The sequence below is a fragment of the Perognathus longimembris genome, chromosome 1 (assembly GCF_023159225.1).
Source record: "Perognathus longimembris pacificus isolate PPM17 chromosome 1, ASM2315922v1, whole genome shotgun sequence".
NCBI classification, from domain to species: Eukaryota; Metazoa; Chordata; class Mammalia; order Rodentia; family Heteromyidae; genus Perognathus; species Perognathus longimembris.
In genome coordinates, this window is record NC_063161.1 from 81,847,941 (window position 1) to 81,875,412 (window position 27,472).

The window sequence follows — 27,472 nt, forward strand, 5'->3', positions numbered from 1 at the left end:
AGATGTCTTCTTTCAAGCTGCAGATGATCCAGTCTATTCTTCCTTACTAGCAAGGCACCTCTTAGAACACTCAGGAGTCTTCCTTTACATATTGATGGCTATCACTTTTTTTTTAAAAATAGAAAAAATACGCAAATAAACAATATGCAAATTGTTTTTCTCTCTTGTCACCTTATCCCTTCCTGAAGCCCATCACTGTAACGAGTCTGCTCCCCCGATGATACTCTGTCATACTCAGCAAACACAAGACACCCCAAGTCCTGTATGCCCAAGACACTGCTGTGCAGATCAATGTCCACGACATGCGTGCTCCTTATATAAGACGGCATGGTCCTTGCATACAACCTACACATCACCCCTACCTAGATCATTTGGAATGCCCGTAAGATGTAAACACTGTGGAAACTGGTCACATTTGCTTTAGGAAGTGATCATAAGAAAAACACATGTACAGGTTCGGTAGACACCATTTTTTCCCAAGTATTTTTGATCCCATTTAATCTTTGAATGCTGAGCCCATGGGTAAGGGGATACACAAAGGTCTGCACTTTGATTTCTCCATGCAACAGTGGCATGTAGAAAGATTTGCACATCCATCTAATTTTGCTTCTCTATGTCAATGGCACCATTACCCAAATACTTGAAACTTGATGGTTGCAGCATTCCATGAGATTCAACTGTGGGAAAGTTTTTTGTCCTCCTGTGTGCTCCACTTGTCTGTAAGCAGTGCATAATTGACTGTATTAGAGTTGATTCAAGGGAAATCCTGGGGACAGGACCTGCCTCAAGCATGAAGGTGCATGCTTCTCTCCCCACTTTCACAAATTCATCTAGCCAGAACTCCATTGATGAAACGAGTCGCTTCTGGTCCTTGGGTCATGGAAGCACTGTTCAGGTAAAGAACCTAGTGCATGTATACATGTGTAGGCACTGTGGGGAAACTCTTACCTAGATTTGTTCATTATAGCAGAAAGGCAGGGGTGTGAAGAACCGAGTTTTTGTTACAAGGTGAAAACATACACACTTTAAAATGTTTTAATCAAGTATTTTCTTGTGGTAAAAATATTGACAATGTAGAATTTATCATTTTATTATTTATCATTAAGTGCATCCATATGATGGTGCAGTGTCATCCCCATCTATCTCCAGAATGCTTTCATCTTCCCAAGCTGAAACTATCCATCACACACTCTCTCCCTATTCATGTTCCCTGTGGCCCTGGCAATCATTCCACTTTCTCTCTAAGTTTGCTAATTGTCATTTCATATCTGGCTTATCTAACTTAGCATAAGGTCTCCCACATTGTGGCTAGTGTCAGGATTCTTTCTCTTTTTAAGGTTGAATAATATCCATGCAATTTGTCTACTATACTTCATCTGTTCATCAGCTGGTGGACAGAGGACCTGGCTGTTTTACATGGTTTCTGTGAACATGGGCATCTAACGACCCCTTGCAGTTCCTACTTTACATCCTTTGGCTATGTGGCTACTGTAGCATTGCTGGATTCTATATCATAATTCTGTTATTATACTGTTTCTAGGATATATACATTCAAAATGTTGGCACTGACAACCTGCCTCTAGAATTTCTTTGCACACTCACAAACATGGCAGGGCCAATATTTGAATATGGAAACACAACTGTACTAATTCACACTTCCCGTAAGTTAAGGGTATTAAAAGTTTCTCAAAAGTCATTTGTATTTGTCCTGTTAATTATATTCAGTGTTTCCATCCTTCGCATGTCTTGGATTGGTGGTGTTTTCTTAGTGATTTGTAGAAGAGGTTTAGAAGTTAGAAAATTACTTTGTCATGTATGCTGCAAACACTTTCTCCTAGTTTATCAAGTATATTTTGATTTTCTGATCATTCAGTGCTCTATGTATCTGTCCACTTTTATCAGTCTTTTTTTCTGTGGTTTGTTGGTTTTGCATGACATGTAGAATGTATTCTTTTCAGCCTCGGGGTACAAGCTGGGGGAGCTGAAAGCTACCCAGAAGCATGTCTGTGAGGTGGCGGGAGCCTTGGGCGCACATCCTCTTCCCTCTCCCCGCCACACTCCCTTGGAAGGCCTGGGGTCTGCTTTGAGCAGTGGCCTTTGGAGTCTTGACCTTGTGGCCCAGGCAGGGATGTGAGTGTGCAGGGGAGGCAAGGGTTGGAATGCAAACCAAACCATGAGCTGCAAGTTCTAAGTGAAAGATTAGAGAATTCTACGTTTTGTGAATAGGAAAGCTCTATTTATAAACTTTTATTTTTACAAGTAACATACCATCATTCCAGAGCCTTCTTATCTCCCTCCCTCCTCAGTTCACAAGCAGTTCTGGCAGGGCCGTCCCTGGGGAAAGAGTGTTCCCAGGACCCACCCTCCAGATGCCAGCCTTGGGAAGGAAAAGCCAGGCACTCGATTCCTTAAGATCAGCTCAGTCGCCGCCACACTGCCCAATGCTGATTGGCATGCCTTCGCCAATATACTAGGTTCCTATGTATGCTCATTCAGCAACGTTTCTTTGGCAATTTTTTTTCTTTAAACAATATCCAAAGATTCCATGTTAAAATACAATGTCCATTACTGCATCCCAGGAGGGGTGAGGTGGTGACGGTATCCAACATCCTCTGTCTTCCACTGAAGGCAGAATCATCTGGGATTCCTTCGAAGGAGGTCGGTTCTCAGGTTTGTCCTCACTGCGCCAATCCGGGCTCATCTGGTCCGGCACTGAGGGAGGCTCCTTGCCAGGCTCACTGCCAGGGCTCCTGCGGCTCCGCCGCCCCTGGCAAGCCCATTACTCCACGGTTTGCTCCTGTTCCCTTGACTAACTCCCATTTCTCCCTGGCACCTGGCGCGCCAGGATGATGTGGGTGGAGAGCAAGGCACAGGCTGCACACGTCAGGCAGGACTGGGCAAGGGGGCACCCCGGCCCCTCAGCTGCCTTCCTCGTGTGCTTGGCCACAGGAGAGCCATAGCTGATCTTTTCCAGGGCAGGTCTAGCGTTTGTGACACATGGAACTTCTATACTTAGGAGGCAGAGGGAAGTCTTTATGGGTGTTTTTGAGAGAAAGTATTGGTTAAATATGAAATTAGGTATAACCTGACTCTATACGTACAATGAAAAAAATAGAACAAATTCCTCCCACACTTCCTCCTGCACAGTCTGTCAGTGAAGGAGGACGAGTCAGTGGCAGGAGGGCAGGCGGGGAGAGCTGGCCATCTGTCCTTTTCAATGGAGGCTGCCAGGAGGGCACAGGCATGGAAGGCTCCTGCAATGCCAAAAGAAAGCCAGGGAGGCTATCTCTTTGCTAAGCGGCCTCCTGAGCTGGCTTTCTGCAACTGAGGCCAAGCGTGTCCCTCACTGAAGGAGGCGGACATTGTGGGAGCTGAAGCTAAGCGTGTCCTGGCTCATCTGCTCATGTGTGTGGACAACCTCATTCTGGGAAGTCGACAAGGAGTGGAGCTGGGAAGCCTCCCCGGGTTCTGTACTGTTTGCTTCTACTTACTTGAACTTCTTGCAAAAAACTGCAAGAACTCAACTGTCCGTACTTTTCTAGAAATCTAAGGCAACTGGAAGATAAGGGAGCGTTTATTAAGTAATGCTCTGCGGCATGGCTGGGTGTGAGCTGGCTAGGAGCAGGTCTCTGCCTCCTTAAGGGGACAGTATGTCTTGTCACGTTCCCCCAGCACGTTCTCGCCACAGTGGTGAGAGGGACAGGGACCTTCACCGGCATGCGGCTCGCTGGGCCTACACACAGAGGCCCAGGGCCTCCGGAGGTGCTGCTGTACCCTGTGTGGCTTGCCTTTCCCTAACCGCTGAGCACTTTCTCCTCCTTGGCACTTTCTTCAAGGCAGGATGGGGAAGGGGAAGGGGAAAAGAATTGGTAGACAAGCCAGGACCCGCTGCTCCAGACCCACATCTTTGTAGACAGTGGGAGTTCATACAAGCCAGGAGCCCCAGGCTGCATCAGGATGAGGTAACACCCTGCCGGCTCCCGAAGAATGGAAGACAGCTGTTCCGAGTTTGACAACTGTCTCGCATTTACTGTTTGCTATGAAAAAAGCGAGGAGGAGGAAGGGTGGGCTGGAGAACTCCACTATCAGCACACTGCCAGGCCCCTGGGTTTGCCCTGGGAGATGCAATTCCTGGTGCCTCCACTTTTTGGGAATCCTTGCTGCTCCCAAATGGAGCCTCTCTTCTCTTATGGCCTCAGAGGTTGTTCAGATTCCATGGAGGAGCCACAGATTCTTGTTCAAACCTGACATAGGGAAAGAAACCACCTCAGCTCCAGGTGAAGCAAGTGACCTTTCTCCAAGTACAGAGCATTCTGCTGAGGCACATTCCTGAGAAAGCAGTGACCGAGGCAGCTGTGACCAGAGCATCCCAACAGCATACCTGAAGCCTATGCTTCTCAGAAAAGAGGCTTGGGTCAAAAGTTCTTGGAATGTTCCAGATCATCAGGTAGATCTATTAGCATTGCCATCCAGCAAAATTAGTAATTCTCCCAAAGGTTAACTTCTAATCCCATAAACCATATTCATACTTCAAACAGGAGCCAAGAGTTCAAGACTCCCAATACATGAATCAGAATGAACATAAAAAGGTCTTAGTCACATGACAATCAAACAAATGAATATTTGCTCAATATAAGAATGAGCCTGAAAAAAAAAACCTGATATGAAATGAATAATAATCATGGGATGACAGATTCCTGTTTAAGAATTTCTAGTTCCCAGTCCCGCTTCATGAACAACCCAACCAGTCCACCCTGCTGCTTGTGCGTCTGTCACTGCCCTGGCGTCGTCCATGTCCGTGGCAGCAAGTGTACTGTGGTGGCAGTGAAGAAAGCCTCAAGCCCTGGGCCTGGGTGTTCACTGAAAGCTGCTGTTCTCCTCAGCAGGGCCTTGCTGGTGGCCAGCACCACTTGCCATTGCTCTCTCCAACCTGAGGGAAACTCGGGGGATGAATTTCTTAGGGAACCAAGATGATGTGCCTTCATCGCAGACCCCTCCCTTCTGAACGACAATCTGTGGGCATAGGCTAAGTTATTCTCTAAACTGTCCAATACTTCAAGACCAATTTCTTGGTTCAAGAGCTCAGTGACTGGATCTGGCTTAGTGGGTTGAGATACAGACCTCTCTTTCTGTCATGCATGTACAACCAGAATATTCCAATGCATGTGTGCCTCATACTCACAGTTCACAGGCCTCACTCCAGCTACGGTGGCCATCCAGTGCCCCAGCCGCTGTCCCTGGCCTTGGCACGCCCACTGCCTTGCACTGCCTGCCCGCGCAGCTGGTGCTCCTTGCTACACCTGAGCTTGCAGGTGCTGGAGGAGCTCTCTGGCTAGCTTTCCTGACCTGGGGGCTTCATGGCCAAGATGCTCCCATCTGAACACGGTCTGGTGAAGAAAGCCAATGATCTCACGAGTTATCTCATCATTGTGCGCCATCTGCAGAGAAGGAAGAAGAGAAGGCAAATTAAAACACTCCCCAGCACATTCCTCTGTCCAGTAGACAAAAGCTAATGCTCCTGACCCTGCAAAGTAGCACAGTCACCACCAGACCTAAGGAAAGCACCAAAGGCTCTTCTTTTGTTTGCAATCACTACACAGAGAGCCCAGCTACCTCCTAGTGACCGCCCTCCTCAGATGGCCAATCAGCCTTAGCCTCTCAGGGGCTACAAACAAGCACTGCTGGGAAATAGTCTTTCCCAGAATGATTCCCAAGCTTTGAGATTATTTGCCATGAAGTGCAAAAGCAAAGCATGCACTGTGGCCTGACTTTCAGCAACAGGCTCACACTACCATGAGGATTGGAAAATGACACCTGTTTCCACACCAAATCTTACAACGACAGCCTCAGCTGTCGTTTTTTTTTACATAGGCATCTAAGGTTTTAACACCTGCTTCCTACATGGAGCTAGGAAACACAAGCATTGTTAATTTTGCTAAATTTTAACAGCCTTGAGGCATTTATTTGTTGGTGCCCAAGTTTTCTTAAGAACTACAGTTGAGAAAAAAAATAAAGAGGGAAGAAGATCTCACAAGTTAGCTGGGTAAAGAATTCACTGTGATTTTTTTTTTAAGGCACAAGACTTAAGGAGCTGTAAGTTTTTGCAAGAACAAGATACACATTCATTTCGTGTGTGTCACTTTATACAGAACCTGCCAGCGTTTCGCCAGGGCAGCCCCCGGTCAGCAGGGTGTTCCTGGCACAGTGCCAGATGCCTAGCTTTCCTGTGGCTTCCACTTCCAGCAGTTAAGCCCAGTGAACCATTGTGCTGTGGGTCTCCCATCTCCTGGCCACCAATACATGAGCTACAAGAGGGACTCGGGCTGGGAGCTGACATGGCCATCCCTCTTCAGGGAACAGGGTTTGAGACAAGTCCAGTGGGGCCCAGACTCTGCAGGGCGGGGCAGTGTCTTCAGTGGGGTCTTTCCTGCAATATCACTACTTGGTTTATGCCCAGCAACCATGGGCATGTGGGGGTATAGGTGACCTCCATCAGATGAATGCTGTCCTTCAGTAGCAAGGTGAACTTCATGTGATGCCTTCAAGGAGTTAATGTACAACCCATGTGGGTACAATCCGTACACATGCTTAGGGGCAGGCCAAAGGCTCACAGGGTCCACTGTGCTCTAGAATGGTCCAGCAGTCCTCTGTCCAGCCCCATGCATTCCCTAGGGCTTTGGGTCATGCACACATCTTTGATAGCCTGGGCTGAGGTGGGCACGCAGACATGACTGCACAGTGACTGCACAAGTGGCCTCTGTGTTTCTGATTCCTCCTTAGCTGCCGGCATCTCCCAGCTGCACAGGCAGGACAGAGTGAGAGATACACATCAAGGGCAGTACAACTGTAGGAGACACCAACCACAACCACTGTTTGTGTTCACCCTTCCCAGCACCAGCAAGGGGGGCAAGTGCAAAGCGCTGGCAAGGAGAGGGTGGCAGGCAAGCAGGAGCCCTTTGTCCTGGGGCCAGTGGCCACTTAAAAGGCCAACACCAGAGAAGGGCAGCCTGGGCGAGGCTGTAGGAGCTGACTGCTGGGAAGGGCAGCCTGGCCTGCGCTCACACTCACGTAGCAGCGTGTGGCAGGACAGGAGGCTGGAGGTCAGCATTCTGTAAGCTGAATGGAGGCAGCACAAGGGCTCTGACGGGACAAGTGACCACTGCCCTCTGCAGGCCACCTTCCTTCTGGCCTGAAGCAGCACAATTCCTCAAAGGTGGCAGCCAACGGCAGAGCCCAGGCCCCAAGCCTCTCTGAGCTCACATTAAAGGTGCATCAGAACCACACAGCCACCTCCTTCCCTCAAGCCAGGGAGGTGTCCAGGGCATCTCTAGGAGCTCAGCAGAGGAAATGAAGTGGGAAGGAGGTGAGAAGCCTGTGAGAGGCTGGGTTGTACAGAGGATGCAACTCACGTGTCCTGCTGGTGGCTGACAAGCCTGGGCTCTGTGGTGGAACCTCCTTGTCAGGAGGCTGGGGTGTTAAAACACTGGCTGTGGCTGAGGTAGATGCTCAAGGTAGCTGCTCACAGACAGACCCAGCAGGGGTGAAGCTGGTTGTTTATACAGAATTCCATGTTTGGCTCTTAAGTAGGGAGTTCTCCTACCCCAAATGGACTCAAAAGTAAGTATCGTTGCAATTTGTCTGCTCCCCTCCCAGGTATGTAAGTGACATCACCACAGTAGAGCCAGTTAGTACTCCCCCCACCTCATAGTTACATTGTATGTGCTCATGTGTGTGTGTGCGTGCACACAGGCATGGGTATGCACGTGTGTACACAGTAAGAACCCTTAAAAACTACTCTGAATGGTTTCTAACAATGATTATTAACTGCAGCTCTCATATTGGACATTGGGGCTCCAGAACATATTCATGTGATAACTACAATATTGTGCTTTCTGACCAGTAGCTCTTCTTCCCGTTTACTCCGGGTAACTATCCTCCTACTCTGTTTTATGGGTTTAAGATCATTGAGCTCATGCACAATCTGCCTTTTGAATGTGGTTTTGTTTCACCTTGCCCTCATGCTGTCCAGGTTGGTAGTGTGAAGGAAGGTGAGAGTCCAGAGGGTCTTCTTGTGCTGGTCCTAAGGAGACAGGACGAGCACATGACAGTCCAGTCCTGTGGGCACACACACAGGTTGGGGAGGATGGATGGGCCCGCACCCACAGCTCACCACGGTGGAGGACAACCTCAGGCACGCATCTTCTCGGGTCTGTGGTCATTTTGCACTGGGATTTTCCTTGTGTCCATATTCATACTCAAAGCCTGACCTGAAAGGGGTGGTGCTTGGGAGACTTTGGGAACACCCTTTCTTGATTTGGCTGCTCCTGCATAGTATTTTTGGTTTGTGAAAATGTATCAAGCTATATAGTGTATGCAATAAAAAGTAAAAATGAAATAAAAAATAAAACAATGTCTAGAACTGGTAATGTTGGTACTTATTTCTGACATAAGCATTTAAAAATATGGCAAAATATACACTATAAATTTGTCATTGTAACCATTTTTATAATTCAGCAATATGAAGTATTCATATTCAACAATGTTGAATAACCATTACCACCATCCATCTTCAGAACTGTTCATAATCCCCAACAAACTATTCAATAAATACTGAGTATTTTTAATATTGAATATCCACTAAATATTAACCACCCAACCTCCTCTCCAGTGGCTGGCAAACAAATCCATTTCCATGAATTTGCCTATTCTAGAGAGGTGTCAAGTTCACACAGATTGCAACATGCCAGAACCTCCTTCCTTTTGAAGCTCCTCCACTGTGTCTAGAAGAGCATGTTTTATTTTTCCACGCATGTGCTGATGGGCACATGGTTGTTTCTACCTTCTGGCTACTGTGAACAGTGATGCTGCAAAGACTGCAAATACCTGTCCATGCTCTGCTTTGGGGACACACCTGGAAGTGGAATTGCTGTGTCTTTTGGTAACAACTCTGTTTAAACTTTCTGAGCAGTCACCAAACTCTTTTCCACACTGGCTGTATCATTTCAACATTCCTAACAAAATGTTTGAGTGTTCTGATTTCTTTCATGTTCAATGCCATTTACTTTTCTTATTTTGTTGGGTTTTGGGTTTTTTGTTTTGTTTTGCTTTGCTTTTGTTATCAGCTGTTCTAGTAGATACAACACTTTGCAGTACTGGGATTGAACCCAGGGCCTCACATTTGCTAGGCAAGTACAATACTACAACTTGAGCCACACACCCTTTTTTCTATTTTGTTTTTAAGAGAGTCTCCTAACTTTGTCTACCTCTTTGTCTACCACTAACTAGGTCTACCTCTTGGGATCCTTCTGCTGTTGTAATACAGGCTTGTGCCACCATGCCCAGTTCTCACTGTGATTTTGATTTTGCAATCACCAGTGCTACTGGACATAATTTCAAATTTTTCCTGGCTAGTGTTACATCTTTTGAGAAGTGTCTAACTTTGTCCATTTTTGAACTGGGTTATCTTTCTGTTGTTGAGTTGTCAGAATTTGCTTTACATATTCTGGACACTAAATCCTTATCAGACATATTATTTCCAAATATCTTCTCCTATTCTGAGACTTGTCTATGCTTTATTGATAGTATCTTTTGCTGTATAAAAGTTAGATTTCATAAAGTCCAATTTATTTAACTTTTCCTTCTGTTGCCTGTGTGTTTGGTGGTCAAGAACTTATTATAAAATCTAATGTCATGAATGATTCCAACTTTTAATTCATACCACTCTCTAACCATCAAATCACCTGGACTTTGGGTCAAGATGTCTTTATAAAAACTCATTTTTTTTCTTAAACCTGTGGTTACATATGGTTGGCATCGTAGCTGGTATGAGCATGCTCTCACTGGAGAAGGAAGTGATCAATGACTGTGAAGTGAAAGAAAAGCACATGGACTTTCCCCATGGCCCCTGTGGAAGGACATGGGACCTGTGAAGTGCCTTTTTCTTTCTTTGAGCTTTTCTCCTTGATGACATGAGGCGTTGCTCAGGTAGGCCCTGGGATCCATCCTAGCTGTCAGCTCCTTGACCTTTATCCATGTCAGGGCAGCATCCTGAGCTCATGCTCTCCAATGCTAGGACACCTTCACGCAGATAACCCATCCTTTCCTTGGGGCATAAATGTGAACTAGGATTGAGACAAGAGAGACTTACAAGGGTGACAGCTTCCTGGGCAACTGCATGGCATTCTGGAGCCCAGAGCAGGAAGTTCAGGATAAGGCGTCTGACCAGCTGTCCACAGGCCAGTGGCCTGGAGTCTTCATTGGTGCTCTGGACAGAGGCCAGCTGGAGCTCCATGGCTGAGAGTGGGGCACTTGTGAGCAGCGTCAGGAGGTGGTCCAGCACAGCCTTCAGCTCTATCTGGGTAATGCAAGTTCAAAGGGTAAGAGATTAGGGAGACTCAGGACACATGACTCTCGGATTTATTTAGTGCTTTGAAGCCAGCCCCAGAAAGAGGAACAGCCTGGCACCAGAGAGAGGCGGACACAGGCGGCTGAGTTTACACACTGCTCTACACAAACCCAAATGGGCGTAATGGAAATTTCTTGACTTTCTTTCGTCTTGCTCATCAAGCAGGCAGGGCCCCATGCCAGGAATTGACCTTTTTTGTATGAAAGGAAACAGTGAAAGGTTCTCAGCAGAATGTAGTCACATTTTTCACATTGTGGGAAAAAGAACAGAAGGCTCCTAGAAGACTTCTTCACTATCAGCCACAATCCGAGCCAACAGCCACCCTGGGGCTGTGCAGGGAAGAATGCAGGACTGCTTTTGCCTTCACTATCTTTGAGGAGGAAACACACCTATGGGTGTGCCAGAGAGCACGTGTGCGCATGTGCAAGTGCGTACATGCACGCACACATCTCATTTGTGTTGTTTCAGACACTGGTGCAGTCTGTTTATACATGTTTAAAACTCAAATAGAGGTCAAGTCTGTGGAATCCACATAATAATGATAATTGTTCTAAGCCCGTGGGTTGCTTTTGCATAAAAAACATTTATCATGCTGAGACTTTTGCTTGCTAAAAGAATGGCATATCAAGTTGTGACTTGGAAAACAAGGCAAATATTGAAAGCTATAGACCTAAAATGCCACATGGAACTCATAACAGCTATGTTCTATCATTTCTGAAAGAATACTTAGGCCTATTCTGAGAAGTCCCATGACTGATTTTACAGATCTGTGAGAGCTGCTTATTTCCCTAGAAGTTAGGCCTTGTTCAGTGCCGTCTGTCATAGACTACAGCACACTAGCAGTGTTGTGTGAGCTCTGCTGACCAAAACAGAGACCGTGAGAAACAGCCCCATAGGCCTCTTCCACGGATCTGGCAGCATTCCCAGGGCAGCCATCTCTCCTTCTCCCAGCTGTACACTCCTGCACTTGGCTGATGGCATCTACAGTGCCCTCAAAACCTTTTGCCTTCTAAATGGGTCTGCAAAACTGAGGCCTCCTGAGGCAAAGTCTTTATAGCTATTTCCTTTTGACTAGTTTGTGGTTTTTTTTTTCTTTACCATTGTCTCATGTGCCTAAAGACTTGATCTTCCTACTTGGTTCCAGACTGACTTTTCCTTCAAGTTCTTTCAGTATCCAGTAACTTCTATGTAATATATCAATACTTGAAATGCTTCCTAAGTTTTTCAAAGTATTATTTTTGTTCTATGTTATAAATTTATGAGGCTGAGTGCCAGTGGCTCAGTCACCTGTAATCCTAGCTACTCAGAAGACTGAGATTTACAAAATCATAGTTTAAGGCCAACCTAGGCAGAAACACTCACCAGACTGTATCTCCAAAATAACTAGCAAAAAGCAGGGCAAGAGGTATGGCTCAAGTAGTAGAGTGTTATCCTAGCAAGTATGAGATTCTGAGTTCAAGTCTCAGTACCAGTGCAAAAATGAGGAACAACAAAAACAAAAACAATGGAAACAGAATGACAGGGTTTGAAGTCTTGTCTTTGATAAGATATATAAAAACAGACCTTTTTTTGCCTCTTCATGTAGACTAGGCTTAAAAAAATTATATCATTATTATCTTTAAGCAGTTGTACAAAGGAGTTACCACTCAACAAGTCAGTTTGTGAATGCAATACATCTTGATTGATAACACTCCTTTCATCATCCTCCCCCACCCCTCCCAACGTGTCCCTTCCCTTCATTATTTACAATTTTGTAGGATGTGAATTGAATATTATGGCTGCAATCTTCACTCTTTTTCTCTTCATTCATCTAACTCCCCTTGACATTACCCCATACCTGTCAAGGGCCAGATGAACTCTAGATTGCACAGAAAGCAAAGCCAGTTCATATAGACAGATAACACCCCTGGGCAGGACTGGCATGCTCTTGCCTTTACATTCCTATGCCTTGGAGTGTTAATCAGGTTCTATCAAACTGCACAATGGTCATGCTTGCAAATAGGGTTGTTTGCTTATCAAGTCACACCCCACCCCCCCAGACCATAAGGGAGTACAGTTCACAGAAATCAGGGACAGAGATAGTTGATTTTCAGTTTAGTCAACCTAGGAAAACTCCCTCCACAGCACGTCACCCACCCACACCTCAGGCCAGACACTAAGGCGCAAAGGGCTCTGCATCACTAATATGAAGGCCTGGCTTCTGTCACCAAGCAGACAGATACCTCTGATTGAACAACAAAGGCATAGAGGACAGGCAGCACCAAACTACTCCAAATGAGTTAATCACTTTAATCCAAGAGCATCCTGAGTAAGAACTACACATATGTTTTATGTTAAGAAAAAGCAAAACCCCCCAAACAAATGAACCAGTGAAAAGACGTACCAATAAAGAACATTCTAGAGTTTGAATCTTACTGGTCTATTTATTTTTCTGTACTTTAGAATTAAATTTCTTTGTCAGTATCTATTATCCATATGGAACTTAACACATACCTACCAACTTAAGTTTATATAAAAATCAAATATAAAATGCATACAAAAGGGTTTTAGAAATGAGCACTTCATACATCTAATCATTACTGTTAAAAAAAATAGGATGATGAAAAGCATGAACTATGATTTTCCTTAATTAGCTTAACATGATATTTAAAGGGAAGAAAAAGAAGGGTCTTTTTAATCAGATAGCAATCCTTGAATACATATGTTGATTATGATAATTTCTTCTTTTATTTTGGTCCCAAAAATAATTCTCAATTTCAACTTTTTAAAATCCAACTTTTTCATTGTCATGCGAGAGTCCTCTTTTTTTTTTTTTTTTTTTTTTTTTTTGCCAGTCCTGGGCCTTGGACTAGGCCTGAGCACTGTCCTTGGCTTCTTTTTGCTCAAGGCAAGCACTGTGCCACTTGAGCCACAGCGCCACTTCTGGCCATTCTCTATATATGTGGTGCTGGGGAATTGAACCCAGGGCTTTATGTATAGAAGGCAAGCACTCTTGCCACTAGGCCATATTCCCAGCCCTTCATGAGAGCCTCTTAACAAACAAAATATAAACATCTGTACTAGTCTCTGATTTTTTTTCAAACAGAAAATACAAAGCAAATAGGAACATTGTTCTATATATAATGAGACAGGTTCCCTTTAATTATTAAAATCAGAAAAACTGGCAGTTGAAGTTTCAAGAACCATCAAATAAATGTTTGCCATGGAGGTGCCAATACTTTTCATCAAAGCATGGCTTTCTCTAATTATTATATTCACGTAAAATAACAGCTGTCTTTGCCACAGTTACCCAGTCTGGCCTTGTACTTAGCCACTCTGTTATTTAGGAAATAACCAAGTCCTTTTTCAGAAGCAAAGTGGTTCATATCATGAGATGACTTCAGTAAGAGGTCTAAACAAAGCCAATGATGTGGGAACTGTTGACCCATCCAGTAAAGCAGGAAGTCAGGTGGAAGCACTGTCCAGGCTGCTGGTGGGGAAGAGAGGACTGGCTCAAAAGCCAAGTTCGGCCTAGGGACAGTGTTCTTCCCAGGAGCTGTCATCCTGCATGGCATCCCCTGGGAGACAGCCCTGAGGCCAGCCATAAAGGTGACTTACTTAGGGCAGACTGGACACCAGGCAATGACAGAACAAACACACACACACACGCCCAAAGAGGCTCAGGAGAGCAGGTACAGTCCTGAGGTGAGGCAACATCTTTTCGCTAGGCTTGTCATCTGAGTGGACACAACTGCACATTACTACAACATATGCCATGACTCCCCAGAGCTTGGGGAATGGGGGAAGACAAACCCACAGTAGAGCCCCTCCAGCCAAGATCTACTCCTCGGGGCTCAACCCTGAGTACACAGAGAGGGGCCTGCCACTCACCATGGTCTGTGCCCTCTGCTGCCTCCCATCCTGGGGGCTATAGTAGAATGCCAAGAGCCACAGCAGGGCTGCAGGAGGGTCAATTTCCAACCTCAGTAACTGCTGAGCTGCCATGTCAGTCCATCCTCCAAAGTGAGCGAGCAAAAACCAGCTCTCAAAGGGAGAACCTTGGGACCTGGAACAAAGCCAAAGACACAACTTCAATGGCATGCAAATGGTTGGTTTAAAGTGTACTTACCAGTGAAGTACAACTGGCAAAATAAAACAAATTAGACTCAGAAATCCCTAGTGAGCCTATTACAGGACATACAAGGGGATCCCCCCCCCCAACTTTCTGTGCTCTGAGGACTTTGAATACTTTTAGTCTTTAATCTTTATATCTGGGTATCATGAGTGTAGGTTTCAAGAAAAGGATATCTAACCTATGACCAACATGAGCAGTGCAGGACTGACTTGCCTCCTTCTACCTGGCAGGATTCTCTGAGAAACACTGTAAATGTTCTGAAAGCTTGGTTTCAGAACAATGAAGGAAAGGATGGGCAGCTCATTCCTAGCTCAGAGCAGAAGATCAGGGGCCAGGTTGAGCTGGGGCTGGCTAGGATGCCTCAGGTGAGGAATGGCTCTCTGGATCTCTCCAGGTCCTTCTCTGGGCTGGCATGAGAATCCCGCAGCTGAGAAGGTGCTTGCACCTGCTCATAGACCCTCCTGAAGGTGGATGCCAAAGCATTGGTGGAGGCAGGTGCCCATGAGATCTGGGATCTAAGTCCTTCAACCCCAGCGGGCCACAAGAAAGGGCAAGCAGGTGCCAGTAAGGTGTAGCAAGGCAGTTAATGTGGCCAGCATTCTATCTGGCTGCCAGTTGGTTTTCATCTGTCCCCTTTTGGTTAGAATTTGGTAGGGAAGAGGGAGTAATTGGCACCAATAACTCCAGTTGGTGCAAACAGATAAAGGAGCACCATGCTCTGGCAGAGAGTGACAGAGAATCTAGAAAGAACAGGGTGGCAAGAGGGGCAAACGAGAGTCTTAAGGAAGCCAGCGAAGGCAATGAGTCACTTATATAATAAATGTGGGTGTTAAGAAGACGCCACACTGAGTTGTATTACAAGAACATAGTAGTTGTATTACAAGAACATAGTGAGTCTACACATGACTGTGTTTAGGAAAATAGCAGAAGATGGTTCTTAATACCATACTGGTAGAAATTAACTTACATAGAATGGTTTTTCTAACTTTGGAGAGAGATTTGTTAAATAGGAAAATAATTTTATGTCAATTTTTTTAAAAAGAGAGGACAAAATAGTAAACACTCCCTCTACAGGGCAGGAGAAGCTTAGCATTTCCTTCCTTGACAGGCAGAATGAATAGGGGACTCCCTCCGAGCTACTCTTTTGTTCTGAATGGTGAAGGTCTCCCTGCAGGTGTGTTTTTTCCAGGGTCTGTCTGTTTACTGTCATGTTTTTATATCAGAATGGAAACCCAGACCTTGCTTAGAACTGTTCCTATGCAGAGACTTGCCCCTATCTAATCTGACTCCACTATCACCTTGTGTCTGGGCACTTCCACTTGCTCTCACTGCCCAGTGAAGTCAGTACAGCCCTCAGCTACCAGTCCTAATCAAAGGGAGATGAGGATGAGGGAAACACCTGTGCGGTGAAGTTAGCGGTCAGTGTTTGCTCACCCACAAAGCTGGTCTTCAACTGCTTCTCTGAGCAATTCAGAAATGTGCTGCAGAGGCTGAAGCTGGTGTTCTGGTGGAATAGCTGTGGGTAGAGAGGACAGAAGACAACTGAAGAAAAGCTAAACACATTAGGAACAATCTGGAGCTAATACTAGAAGTATGGGGGAATGGTTTTTTTCTAGTTCATGGTATCCATTCCATACTCTTCCCAGCCAGGGCTTGTCTCTTACCCTGGAGAAGAAAGAGCCATCGCATGGTAAATGTGGTCCATGGAGGTTTGAAGACCACACAGACTGCCATAGGCCTCAGAAATGGCATGTCACAGGGACACCAGCCTTTTTCTTTTCTACCCACCCACCTGCTGGTTCTATCACTAATGACTTTTGTGATTTCAAAATAATAGTGGAGACCATACTAAAATCATCAGTAAGAAATTAAGAATGAGGCTGGGAATATGGCCTAGTGGTAGAGAGCTTGCCTCGTGTACGTGACACCCTGGGTTTGATTCCTCAGCACCACATATACAGAAAAAGCCAGAAGTGGCACTGTGGCTCAAGTGGTAGAGTGCTAGCCTTCAGCAAAAAGAAGCCAGGAATAGTACTCAGGCCCTAAGTTCAAAGCCCAGAACTGGCAAAAAAAAAAAAAATTAAGAATGGATTGCCTACCTGTGTTTCTATGACTATGATGAGTTTAGAATATGATTTCAAGTTTTTAATACAGAAAAGGCTAGGGAAAAATTATGTGAGCATCATGCAAGGACTTTCCTTAGGCATTTCTGCTTTCATAATCGCCCTATAGTTTTAGAAGCATCTGAGTATGCATGCATCTGTTTCTAATGAATATTAGAGAAAGGTATTCATGTACAGATAAGTTTCTATCACAGGCTCAAGGACACTCAATCTCTCTCCTTCCTTTAAATTCCATAACCCCTAATTATGGCCTTTTGAAGGCATTTATTTTTTCTTATTATATTATTAATTGTTGCTTAGATGTTTATTTTTTTATTTATGCTCCTTATTGCTCTTGGATAGTCAGAATTGCAAGTGATTACCTTTGCCCCCAGAATCTTACATCAAGCATAAAATGGAATTCTGATCAATAGGAGGTTATATTATTAAAACAATATCACATGTGATTATACACTTGTTTTCCCAAAAGCAATGCAGACAACCATATCTAGGTGAACACAGGAGGTCTGCTCTACTGCTTAGGGCAGTTGTCTACTTTGGAGCAGGCAGCTAGGGCAATTAATTATACAAGTGAATAGGCAGTCAGGCTGAGTTCAGGTACATGTACTTCTCTCTCTCTCTCTTCCTCCTCTTCTTCCTCCTCCTACTCCTCCTTCTTCCTTCCTTCCTCTTCCTCTTTTTCTCCTTTCTTCCATCTTACAGGTATCCAAACCTAAGCTCCAGTCACTAGAGATCAGTTAGCTACCCATCATGAGCTGACCTCAGGCTCCTGTTGCACAGTGGGCTCTGGGCCTTTCTGTCTTGTTAATGAAGTTCCCCATAGTGCTCTGAATGCTCACAAATCATGAAGCAGAGATCCATCTGAAGCTTTGCCAACCCTATCATCCCTATCATAGCATCTAAGGATCACGTAAGATGGGTTACCTTCTATGATAACCTACATTTAGAAAAAGGAAGAGCAATTTAGATTTTGTGAAATGCTCTAAAATTTTGAATCATTTATTTTCCTCAAATAGCGCTCTCACACTGGGGAATTGGGAGAATCTTTATCCTCCCTCATCTCTCTTTTTCCATGGCCTCTGACTTTCCTGAAGGCTCCGAATGACACAGGGTAAGGCAATTTTATTCTCCGTTTCTCAGAAGTTTCCAAAACACAAGTTCATAGACATGTTCTCTGGTCAATACCAGCTAAATTAAGGACATAATCTACAGGAAAAGGCTGGCAAATGAAATCAGGAAAAGGAATGGTCTAATATAAGTATTATATTAAATTCTTCAAAATCTTTTCCTGGGCTTGGTTAGGAGACATTTCCTCTAAATTTTTGTGGCTTCTTCCTTCATTTTATCTTCTTTTCTGTCACAAGGCTTCATGGAACAGCAGAATGAGAAACAAACAATGGTGCTGTTTTATCCTGACTCAGCTAAGTCTCAAGCTATTCCTGGTGTCCAGATAGACCTGGCTGGCACTGGCAGAGCCAGTGCTATCTGCAGCCATACTAGTAAGGGATTAAAAAAGCAAACATTCATACCTAGGAAGCAAAGCAGATCCTCATAGCATAATACACAAAAGTGAGACCCTGACAGCACAGAGGGATCGCATATATCACCAATGCCACTTTACTCATGTGACAGTTAAAGCACTGGGAGGGAGGGTCTTGTGTTTCTAAAGCTCTTCTCACCCTGACTTGGACACAGGCAACTTCAGCTCACCTTCAGGGTGCTGCAATAGCATGGTAGTGAGAGATGGAGCAGCATAGGGAAAGTAGGTCCTCAGAGCAAACTTCAGCTACAATAGGATCAAACAAAATAGTCATGAATGTCAGAAATGGAAGGCCATCAAGAAGAACACAAAACCGTGTCTCCTCTGCCCTCCCCAGAAAAACTTACTGTACTAACTCAACCAACCTACTTTGCTTCCTGCCTGCCTTCCAAATAGTTGCACACAGGAGTTTCAATTTAACATCTGTTTATAAGTACAATGCATCTTGATCCAATGCCAGCACTTCCATCATTCTCCCCCTGCTTCCATCCATTCCAACCCCATCCATTCCAACCCCACCCATCCCCTCAATTTCCTAGTTTCATTTTCATATATGTACATTGAGCATTATGACTACATTTGTCCACTCCCCTTCTTTTAGTTTCACCTCCTTTATTCCTGGTATTCACTTTGCTGAATTGTCTGTTAATTGTTCAAAAGGATTACACTATGGAAACCTACCCTGCTTATGTCATACTTTAGTTGGATAAATATCCCTGTATGTATATTCAACTTCCCCATATAAGAGAAAACATGTACAACATGTACTCTGTGTCTCTAACTTATTTGACTCAACATAATTTTTTTCCAGGTACATCCATTTCCCTGCAATTGATAATACTGTTCTTCCTGATAAATAAAATTCCACTGTGTGTGTCTGTGTATGTGCACATGTGCATGTGTGCACACAGATTTCCTTGATCCATTCATCGGTTGTAGGGTCCCTAGGCTGTTTCCATAACTTGGTGATTGTGAAATGTGCTGCAATAAAGATGAGTATGCAGGTGCCTTTGTGTTATCATGACTAGCAATCTTTTGAACAAATGCCTGAGTGGTTCTGCTGGATTATAAGGTAATTCTATGAGGACTCTCCACATAATGATGCTCATAATGATGGTATAAATTTACATTCCTACCAACAGCATACTCAGATCCCTTCTTCCCTGCATCCTTGCCAGCACTTGTTGCTGCCATATTCTCAATGATGACATTCTGACTGGAGGGAGATGGAATCTCAATGTCATTTTGACTTGTGCTCCTTTACGGTCAGGACTCTTGAGCATTTCTTCATGTATTTACTGACCATATGTACTTCTTCTGAGAAGTGTCTGTTTAGCTCCTCTACCCATTTATTAATTTAGTTATTAGGCTCAGATGCATAGCTAGCAGAGATCTCCCATTCTATATTATCTTTTTATTTGGTGACTATGTCCTTCACTGTACAGAGCTAATTTTTACCTTGACGTAATGCCACTTGCCAGTGTCCTCTCCTATTTGCTGAGCCCTAGGATTTTATTCAGGAAGTCCTGCCTATACCAGTAAAGAACATTTTCTTAAAAACTTTTTAAAAGTATGCTTCCAATAACCTTACAAATATTTTCAAGAAAAATGACGCTTTTGAAAAGTTACCTTCTGGAATTAAAGCAGAACTAAGGAAATGAAAAAACCTCCCATGCTCTTGGATTGGGAGGATTAACATCGTGAAAATGGCAATACTGCCAAAGGCTATCTACAAATTCAATGCAATACCCATCAATGTCCCAGCACCGTTCTTTAATGAAATAGAGGAAGCAATCCAAAAATTCATATGGAACAATAAAAGACCTCGGATATCAAAAACAATCCTAAGCAGGAAGAACAGGCTGGAGGAATATCAATACCAAACTTCAAACTCTATTACAAAGCTACAGCAATAAAAACAGGTTGATATTGGCACAAGAACAGGCCTGAGGACCAAGGGAACAGAACTGAAGATCCAGAAATGAACCCGCAGACCTATGTTCACTTAATCTTAGATAAAGGAGCTAAAACAAAACAAAGCAAAAAATAGATTGAGGAAAGAAAGCCTCTTCAACCAATGGTACTGGCAAAATTGGCTAACCACCTTTAACAAACTAAAGCTACATCCTTATATATCACCCTGCACCAGAATCAATTCCAAATGGATCAAAGACTTCAAGGCAAAAGCAGATATCCTGAAAACATTGCAGGAAGGAGAAGGAGAAACACTTGGGATCCTTGGCACAGGTAGAAACTTTCCTAATAAAGGCCCAGAACACAACAAATCAAAGAAAGGTTGGACAAACGGGATTGCATCAAACTGCAGAGCTTCTGCATGGTAAAGGACATAGAAAGATAAATAGAAAGCCCTCAGATTGGGAGAAGATCTTCATTGGCCATACAACAGACAAGGGCCTCATATCTAAAATATACTTAAAACTAAAAAAATTAAGTTCCCCCACCCAAACAAATTCAAAGAAACAACTGCCCCCTTAATAAATGGGCTAAAGACTTAAAGAGAGACTTCTCTGATGAGGAAATGAGAATGGCCAAGAGGCACATGAAGGGCTGGGGATATAGCCTAGTGGCAAGAGTGCCTGCCTCGGATGCACGAGGCCCTAGGTTCGATTCCCCAGCACCACATATACAGAAAACATACAGAAAACGGCCAGAAGCGGCGCTGTGGCTCAAGTGGCAGAGTGCTAGCCTTGAGCGGGAAGAAGCCAGGGACGGTGCTCCGGCCCTGAGTCCAAGGCCCAGGACTGGCCAAAAAAAAAAAAAGAGGCACATGAAGAAGTAACATCACTGGCCATAAAAGAAATGCAAATCACAACAACACTGAGATTCCAGCGCACCCCAGTAAGAATGGCCATTATCAAGAAAACTAACAACAGATGCTGGCAGGGATGTGGCCAAAAGGGAACCCTACTACACTGTTGGTGAGCATGTAAGCTTGTTCAATCACTCTGGAAAGCAGTGTGGCAGTTCCTCAAAAAGCTAAACATAGAGCTCCCTTATGACCCAGCAACCCTGCTTTTGGGCATTTACCCGAAGGATCACAAGCAAGACCACACTAACTATGTTCATCACAGCACAATTTGCCATCGCTAAAATATGGAACCAACCCAGATGCCCCTCAGTAGATGAACGGATCAAGAAAATGTGGTACATATACACAATGGAATTCTATGCTTCCATCAGAAAGAATGACATTTGTAAGGAAATGGAAAGAATTGGGAAAGAATTGGAGTAAGTGAAGTAAGTCAGACTCAAAGAAACATAGACTCTGTGGTTTCCTTCATAAGTAATTATTAGTACATGCCTAGGATAGTCCCAGAAGAAGATCACAACAGTTCAACAGCTATGCCCATATGAACACATAAGATGATGCTAAGCGAAATGAACTCCAACTTTTGGAAATAAGTGGTTTATCACTGTTGTTGTTATGTTCGACATACTATGTGAAATTATGCCTTGTTCATTTGTCTTTCTTTCCCCATGGTTTTACCCCTGATGTCACTGTAACTGATGCTGGTACCCTGGGTATTGTATATATGTTTATCAGAACTAGGGAGAAAAAAGGTAAAAGGCGAATCAATGCAACAGCAATACTTACAAGACAATATGCTGTAAATCAACTGTACAACCTGGGGGGAAGGGGGCGAGGGTATTGGGGAGGGGAGAAGATGGGAGAAAAATGAGGGGGGAGGTAACAAGTTTGATAAGAAATGTACTGGGCTGGGAATATGGCCTAGTGGCAAGAGTGCTTGCCTCATATACATGAAGCCCTGTTAGATTCCTCAGCACCACATATACAGAAAAGGCCAGAAGTGACACTGTGGCTCAGGTGGCAGAGTGCTAGCCTTGAGCAAAAGAAGCCAGGGACAGGGCTCAGGCCCTGAGTTCAAGCTCCAGGACTGGCCAAAAGAAAAGAAATGTACTCACTTCCTCACGTATGAAACTGTAACCCCTCTGTATATCATTTTGACAATAAATAAATACATAAATAAATAAAGTTTTTTGAAAAAGTTACCTTCTGGAACTTATAAAAATGGAATTTATATTGTTGGTGTCTGTGTGAGTACTTAACCTTATACAAACCCACTTATACCTAAGTCTTCCATTTCAGTGAAAGCTGCCAATACAACTGTGAGATTTTTAAATTTCAGTGAGTATGTGTGTTTTTTAAAAACAACAACAACAAAAAAGTGGTACTCACATAGTCTGACAGCTGAAGACAATAGCTGTGCCTCAAAAGACACAAAGGTGCAGGGAGCACTGGTGGCTCACGCCTGTAATCCTAGTTACTCAGGAGGCTGAGATCTGAGGATTGTGGTTCGAAGCAAACCTGAGCAGGAAAGTCCCCAAGAGACTCTTATCTTCAACTAACCACTGGAAGTGGAGCTGTGGCTCAAAGAGGTAGAGCAAAAGAGCTCAGAGGCAACACCCAGACTCTGAGTTCAAACCCTACAACACAGAGAGAGAGAGAGAGAGAGAGAGAGAGAGAGAGAGAGACAGAGAGAGAGAGAGAGAGAGAGGAGACAGGAGAGAGAGGAGAGAGGAGAGAGGAGAGAGAAAGAGAGAAAGAGAGAGAGAGAGAGAGAGAGAGGCAGAGAGGCAGAGAGAGGCACAAAGGTTGTAAAGTACTTTAAAGGAGGTAGGATAAAATCTGGAAGACCAGGGAGTATGTAGGCCCAAGGCACAGACTGTTGCTAGGGTAACTATGATTCCATGTGACCAGCACCTTTCTAGCTCCCTACTCTGTACCCTGTGACTCCCACAGTCACTCCCTGTGTCACACCCTGGCGACTATTTTAATTTCACTGACTTTAGTTTTGCTTACTATTGCATGAAAAAAGAACTAGTGATGTATTCTTTTGTGACTGGCTTCTTTGGCATTTCTTTTAAAAAGGATTCATTCATGTTAAAAGCAGTTCATTATTTTCTAAGGCTCAAAAGCAGTCACTGCATGGATATAACAATCTGTTTATCCACTGTAGAGCACTGATGAGCATTTGGATTGCTTCTGGTTTTATGTCATTACAATTAAAGGTGCAATTAACATTCACATCTGTCATTATGGACAAGTGTTTTCATTTCTCTTAGGTGAGTACCCTAAGAGAGCAATTACTAGATTACAGAGTAGATGCCTATATAACTTATATGGCCAGTAGTTTTCCGTGGTTATACCATTTCATACTCTCACTTCCAATGCATGAGAATTAGTTGTTCTACACACTCACCGATATTGGTGTTGTCAAGCTCATTATTGTCACCATCCTAATAGGTTTGAAACATTGCCATATGCATGAATTGTTATTCATGCTTTAATATGCATTTCTTGGTGGTGAACAATGTCAAACAATTTTCATTGCCATTTTACATAGCTTTTTTGAAATGTGTGTTTAAGACTTTTGTCTTTTTTTAAAGAAAATTAAGTTGTTTCTTATGAAGTTGTAGGAGATCTTCATATATCGTGGACAAGTCATCTGTGATATATGTATTATAAAGAATCATCCCAATTATGGCTTGCTTGTTTGTTCTCTTAAACAGTATCAATATCTATTATATAAATCCATTCTAATTCTAACAAAGTCTATTTTTAGGCACATTTCTTGAATGGTCAGTAGTTCCTTTTTTTTTTTTTTTTTTGCATCCTTTCTAAGAAATCTGTGGTTACCCCAACACGAAAAAAGATATTCTACTATATTTTCCTCTAAGAGCTTCATAATTTTAACCTGTGTTCAATAAAGCCTATAAGTCCTCTCAGAGGCTGAGGTTGAGATACTTTTACCTCATATGGACATCCAGTTATTCCACACCATTTGTTGAAAACTTTCCTTTTCCTCATAGAATTGCAACCAAGCCACTCTGTCGAAAATCAACTGACCTTAATCATATGCATGGGACTGTGGACTATCTGGACTCTGTTCTGATCTATGTCTGACCTTTTGCCAGTACCTTCTTATTTTAATTACCGTAGCTTTAAGTGTTGAAGTCAGATAGTGGTTAAGAGTCCTCTGGTTTTGTTTTTCAAAACTATTCTGGCTTTGTATTTCCATGTACATTTTAGAATCAGCTTCAAAAAAGTGTGTGTGTGTGTGTGTGTGTGTGTGTGTGTGTGTGTGTGTGTGTGCTGGTCCTGGGGCTTGAACTCATGGCCTGGGCACTGTCCCAGAGCATTTTTGCCCAAGGCTAGTGCTCTACCACTTGAGCCCCAGCTCCACTTCCACCTTTTTGGGGGGCAGGGGGGCCTGGGGGATGGTCAGTTGGAGATGAGAGTCTCATGGTCTTTCACCATGATCCTCAGATCTCAGCCTCTCAAGTAGCTAAGATTACAGGCATGAGCTACAATTACAGGTGTGAACCACCAGTGCCTGGATCTAAAATTTTTCATTTTTTAAAAGCCTGCTTTAAGTTCTGGCTCAATGACAGAGAACTTACCTTGCCTGCACAAGATCCTGGGTTTGATCACAAGTACTATGCCTTGGGGAAATGGGGGGGGGGGGGGCTACTGAGATCACCAGGGATGGAACTGAGTGATGACTGGAACTGGAACAGTTCATGAATGTGGTTCTTTTCTCCTTACATTCAAGTCTGCTTTTGTTGCTCTCAGAAATGCTTTGCAGTTTAGAGTTAGAGTGCTTCTACAAATTTGTCTATTTCTTCCTTCTGCCAGTTTCCTTTCATTCATTTTGAGACTCTACTAGGCCCATACCCATTTGTAATTGGTATTTCTCTCAATGAACTGTCATTATAAATGGTGCACTTTCTCTCTAGTAGGTGCTTTTTTGTGGGAGTCAGCTTCATCTACTACTAACAACCATCTCACCTTTCCTGTACTATTTGCATAACATGCCTCCTTTCCTCTTTTTACTTTCCATCTGTCCATCTCAGGACAGATCTCTGGAAACAACATATAGGTGGTCTTTTATTCTTTTTTTTCTTTTTATTCTTATAATTTTGTTTGTTTTTCATTTAATTTTGGCAAATAATTTTTTGTACTTTTTCTATGTTTGCTTTACGTCTATTTTTTCCCCTTTGGGTGGTAATGGGGATTGATCTCAAGGCACTTAAGCACTGTCACTTGAGCCACGCACCCAGTCTTTGTGCTTTTCATTTTTTTTTTGTTTTTTTTAGGTAGGCTTTCATGCTTTTCCCAGGCCAGCTTTCTATCTTCCTACCAGGACTTCTACTATCCTACCTCTCCATCCATCCTCTCAAGTAGCTGGAAATACAGATAAGCATTACCACATCTGGCTCATGGATTGTTTTTGAGATAAAACATTGGTAACGTTTTCCCTGGGAAGATCTTGAAATGCTTTTCCTGGTATCTGCCTCTCAAGCAACTGAGAATAAGGTCTATTTTCAATGTGGTTTCTTTCTGCTGGTCTGTTTTTTCCTCTGAAGGCCTACACCTGTGGTAGTTCCACCTCTAGTCAATGTACCTGGTGACCTGCTCTCTTTCCTGGCAAGTCCCGGGAGAAGCTGGAGTTTCGTCACTTGTTTCCCCTTCAGGGTCCAAAGCGTCTGTCATTTTGTCCACTTTCTCAGATGTACTCCCTCCTGCCTTCAAATAGATTTTTAATAATAACTTGACCTAAATTTATTTTTTTCTGTGGGATACCTCAGAGTTTAGTACACTATCAGACTGCTGATCTGTTGTAACCTGACCCCCAACCTGATTGACTGCTTGTACTGAGCCAGTCATTATGCAAGCTCAGGGAAAAAAAAAAAGTGTCCCGCTCTGCCTGCATGAAGTTTGTACCTACTGTTCGGTGAAGTACACAGGAGGAACTAAACCATTGCTGCCCACATACCTGGATGAGAGGAAAGAGTAGAAAGGGAATGAGAAGAAATAAAATTAAACTACTCCTTTTTGGGGGTGGCTGGTACAGAGTTTGAACTTGCTCAGCTAGTGCTCTACCACTTGATAAGTGCCTCCATACCAGCTTTTTACTAGTTAAGATTTTTCTGCCAGGGCTAGCTTCAAACCTCAATTTTCTAGATCTCAGCCTTTCCAATAGCTCGGGTAATAGGTGTGAGCCATTGGCACCCAGTTGAAGTTAAGCATTTCTGATAGTGGGAAAGAATGTGAATTAATGGTGTAAATGCCACCAACGGGTGGTTGAGTATATGCACTCTGAGTAACTGAGGACTTCTAATTATCATGTAGAATAGCTAGTGCAATGATATTGATAATAGAAAACAGAATCTGGAAACAACCCAGATGCCCACAAAATGAAAAATGGATACGTTGTGGTACATTTGCCCAATGGACTCCTACATAACAATGTTTACAACAGCCACACATAAGCAATCTTTATAACAAGCCATGTGGAAAAGTCTCAAAAGATTGCATACAGTATGGTACTCTTTTTTTCTTTGACTACAAAGTATGAAGATAACCCAAATTAAAAACATGGTTTAGACATATAGAAGTAATCAAACTACTTCCAGAAAAAAGCAAAGGAATTATACACATAAAATTCAAAACAGTGTTTATCTGGGCTGAGAAAGGCAGAAGAAGCATAGATGCAGCAGAGGGAAACACTGACAGAAAATTTATTTCCACTAGTTTAGAGATAGGGTTCATAGATAGTCCGTCCTTCTGTTAGGAATGAAGAAGTGAATGAATGAAGCAAAGAAATGAAGCCATGCATGGACCTAGCATGACAGGATATCCAGGCATCTAGGATGATGATGAGTCCACAGCTGGAGACAGGGGTCAGTGAGTGAGACCATCCAGCCATGAAAAAGGAGGCAGTCACAGATAGTACCAGGAAAAGAAATGAAATAATAGGTAGATATGAACGTACTCTGTAAACCTACGAGGTTATTGTTCTCCTGTTTTGAGTCACAGGTGGGTGGCAAATGCTTGTTTTGTTTCTTGTTAGTTTTTTTTTTCTTTTTTGTTTTTCATTTCTGTCCTATCTCACATCTGGGCTCCGTGGGTGGTTTCAATTTTCTGGACAGACATAAGCTGGTCAGGGTATTGTTCTAAATTAAAATAACTACATCTCCAGTGCAAATCTGGTGTCCAAGGCCAGTAGAGACTCGGAACAAAACCAAAATGAAGATGATCAACAAGGCTATATCCTTTGTCCCAACCTGGTGTGACCCAGAACTCCAAGGGCAAAGTTTGCTAGAGGTCAGTTCCTAACTGAGAATCTAAGAATGCACAGGGAGGATAACATGGTTATATTTATGCCTCAAAATAATTGTGAGGGCCAGGCGGTGCTTTTTAGCTGAGCTCTCCTCCCAAATTCCAGGCATGGGTACCCTGATAA

At 43.5% G+C, this 27,472-nt stretch overlaps 1 protein-coding gene across 2 annotated transcripts in view; it reads right to left on the reverse strand.

The window, feature by feature from the left end:
• Positions 1–317: 317 nt before the first annotated feature.
• Fancc (FA complementation group C) overlaps positions 318–27,472 on the reverse strand; it is a 153,892-nt gene continuing 126,737 nt past the window's right edge. For both annotated transcript variants that reach the window (XM_048331036.1, XM_048331026.1), the window contains 5 exons: positions 18,353–18,428; positions 15,954–16,035; positions 14,276–14,450; positions 10,148–10,354; positions 318–5,438 (listed from right to left, as the gene is read on the reverse strand). In XM_048331036.1, coding sequence (XP_048186993.1) covers positions 5,295–5,438; positions 10,148–10,354; positions 14,276–14,450; positions 15,954–16,035; positions 18,353–18,428 — 684 coding nt within the window. In that variant the 3' untranslated portion in view covers positions 318–5,294. The remainder of the gene's footprint in view (positions 5,439–10,147; positions 10,355–14,275; positions 14,451–15,953; positions 16,036–18,352; positions 18,429–27,472) is intronic.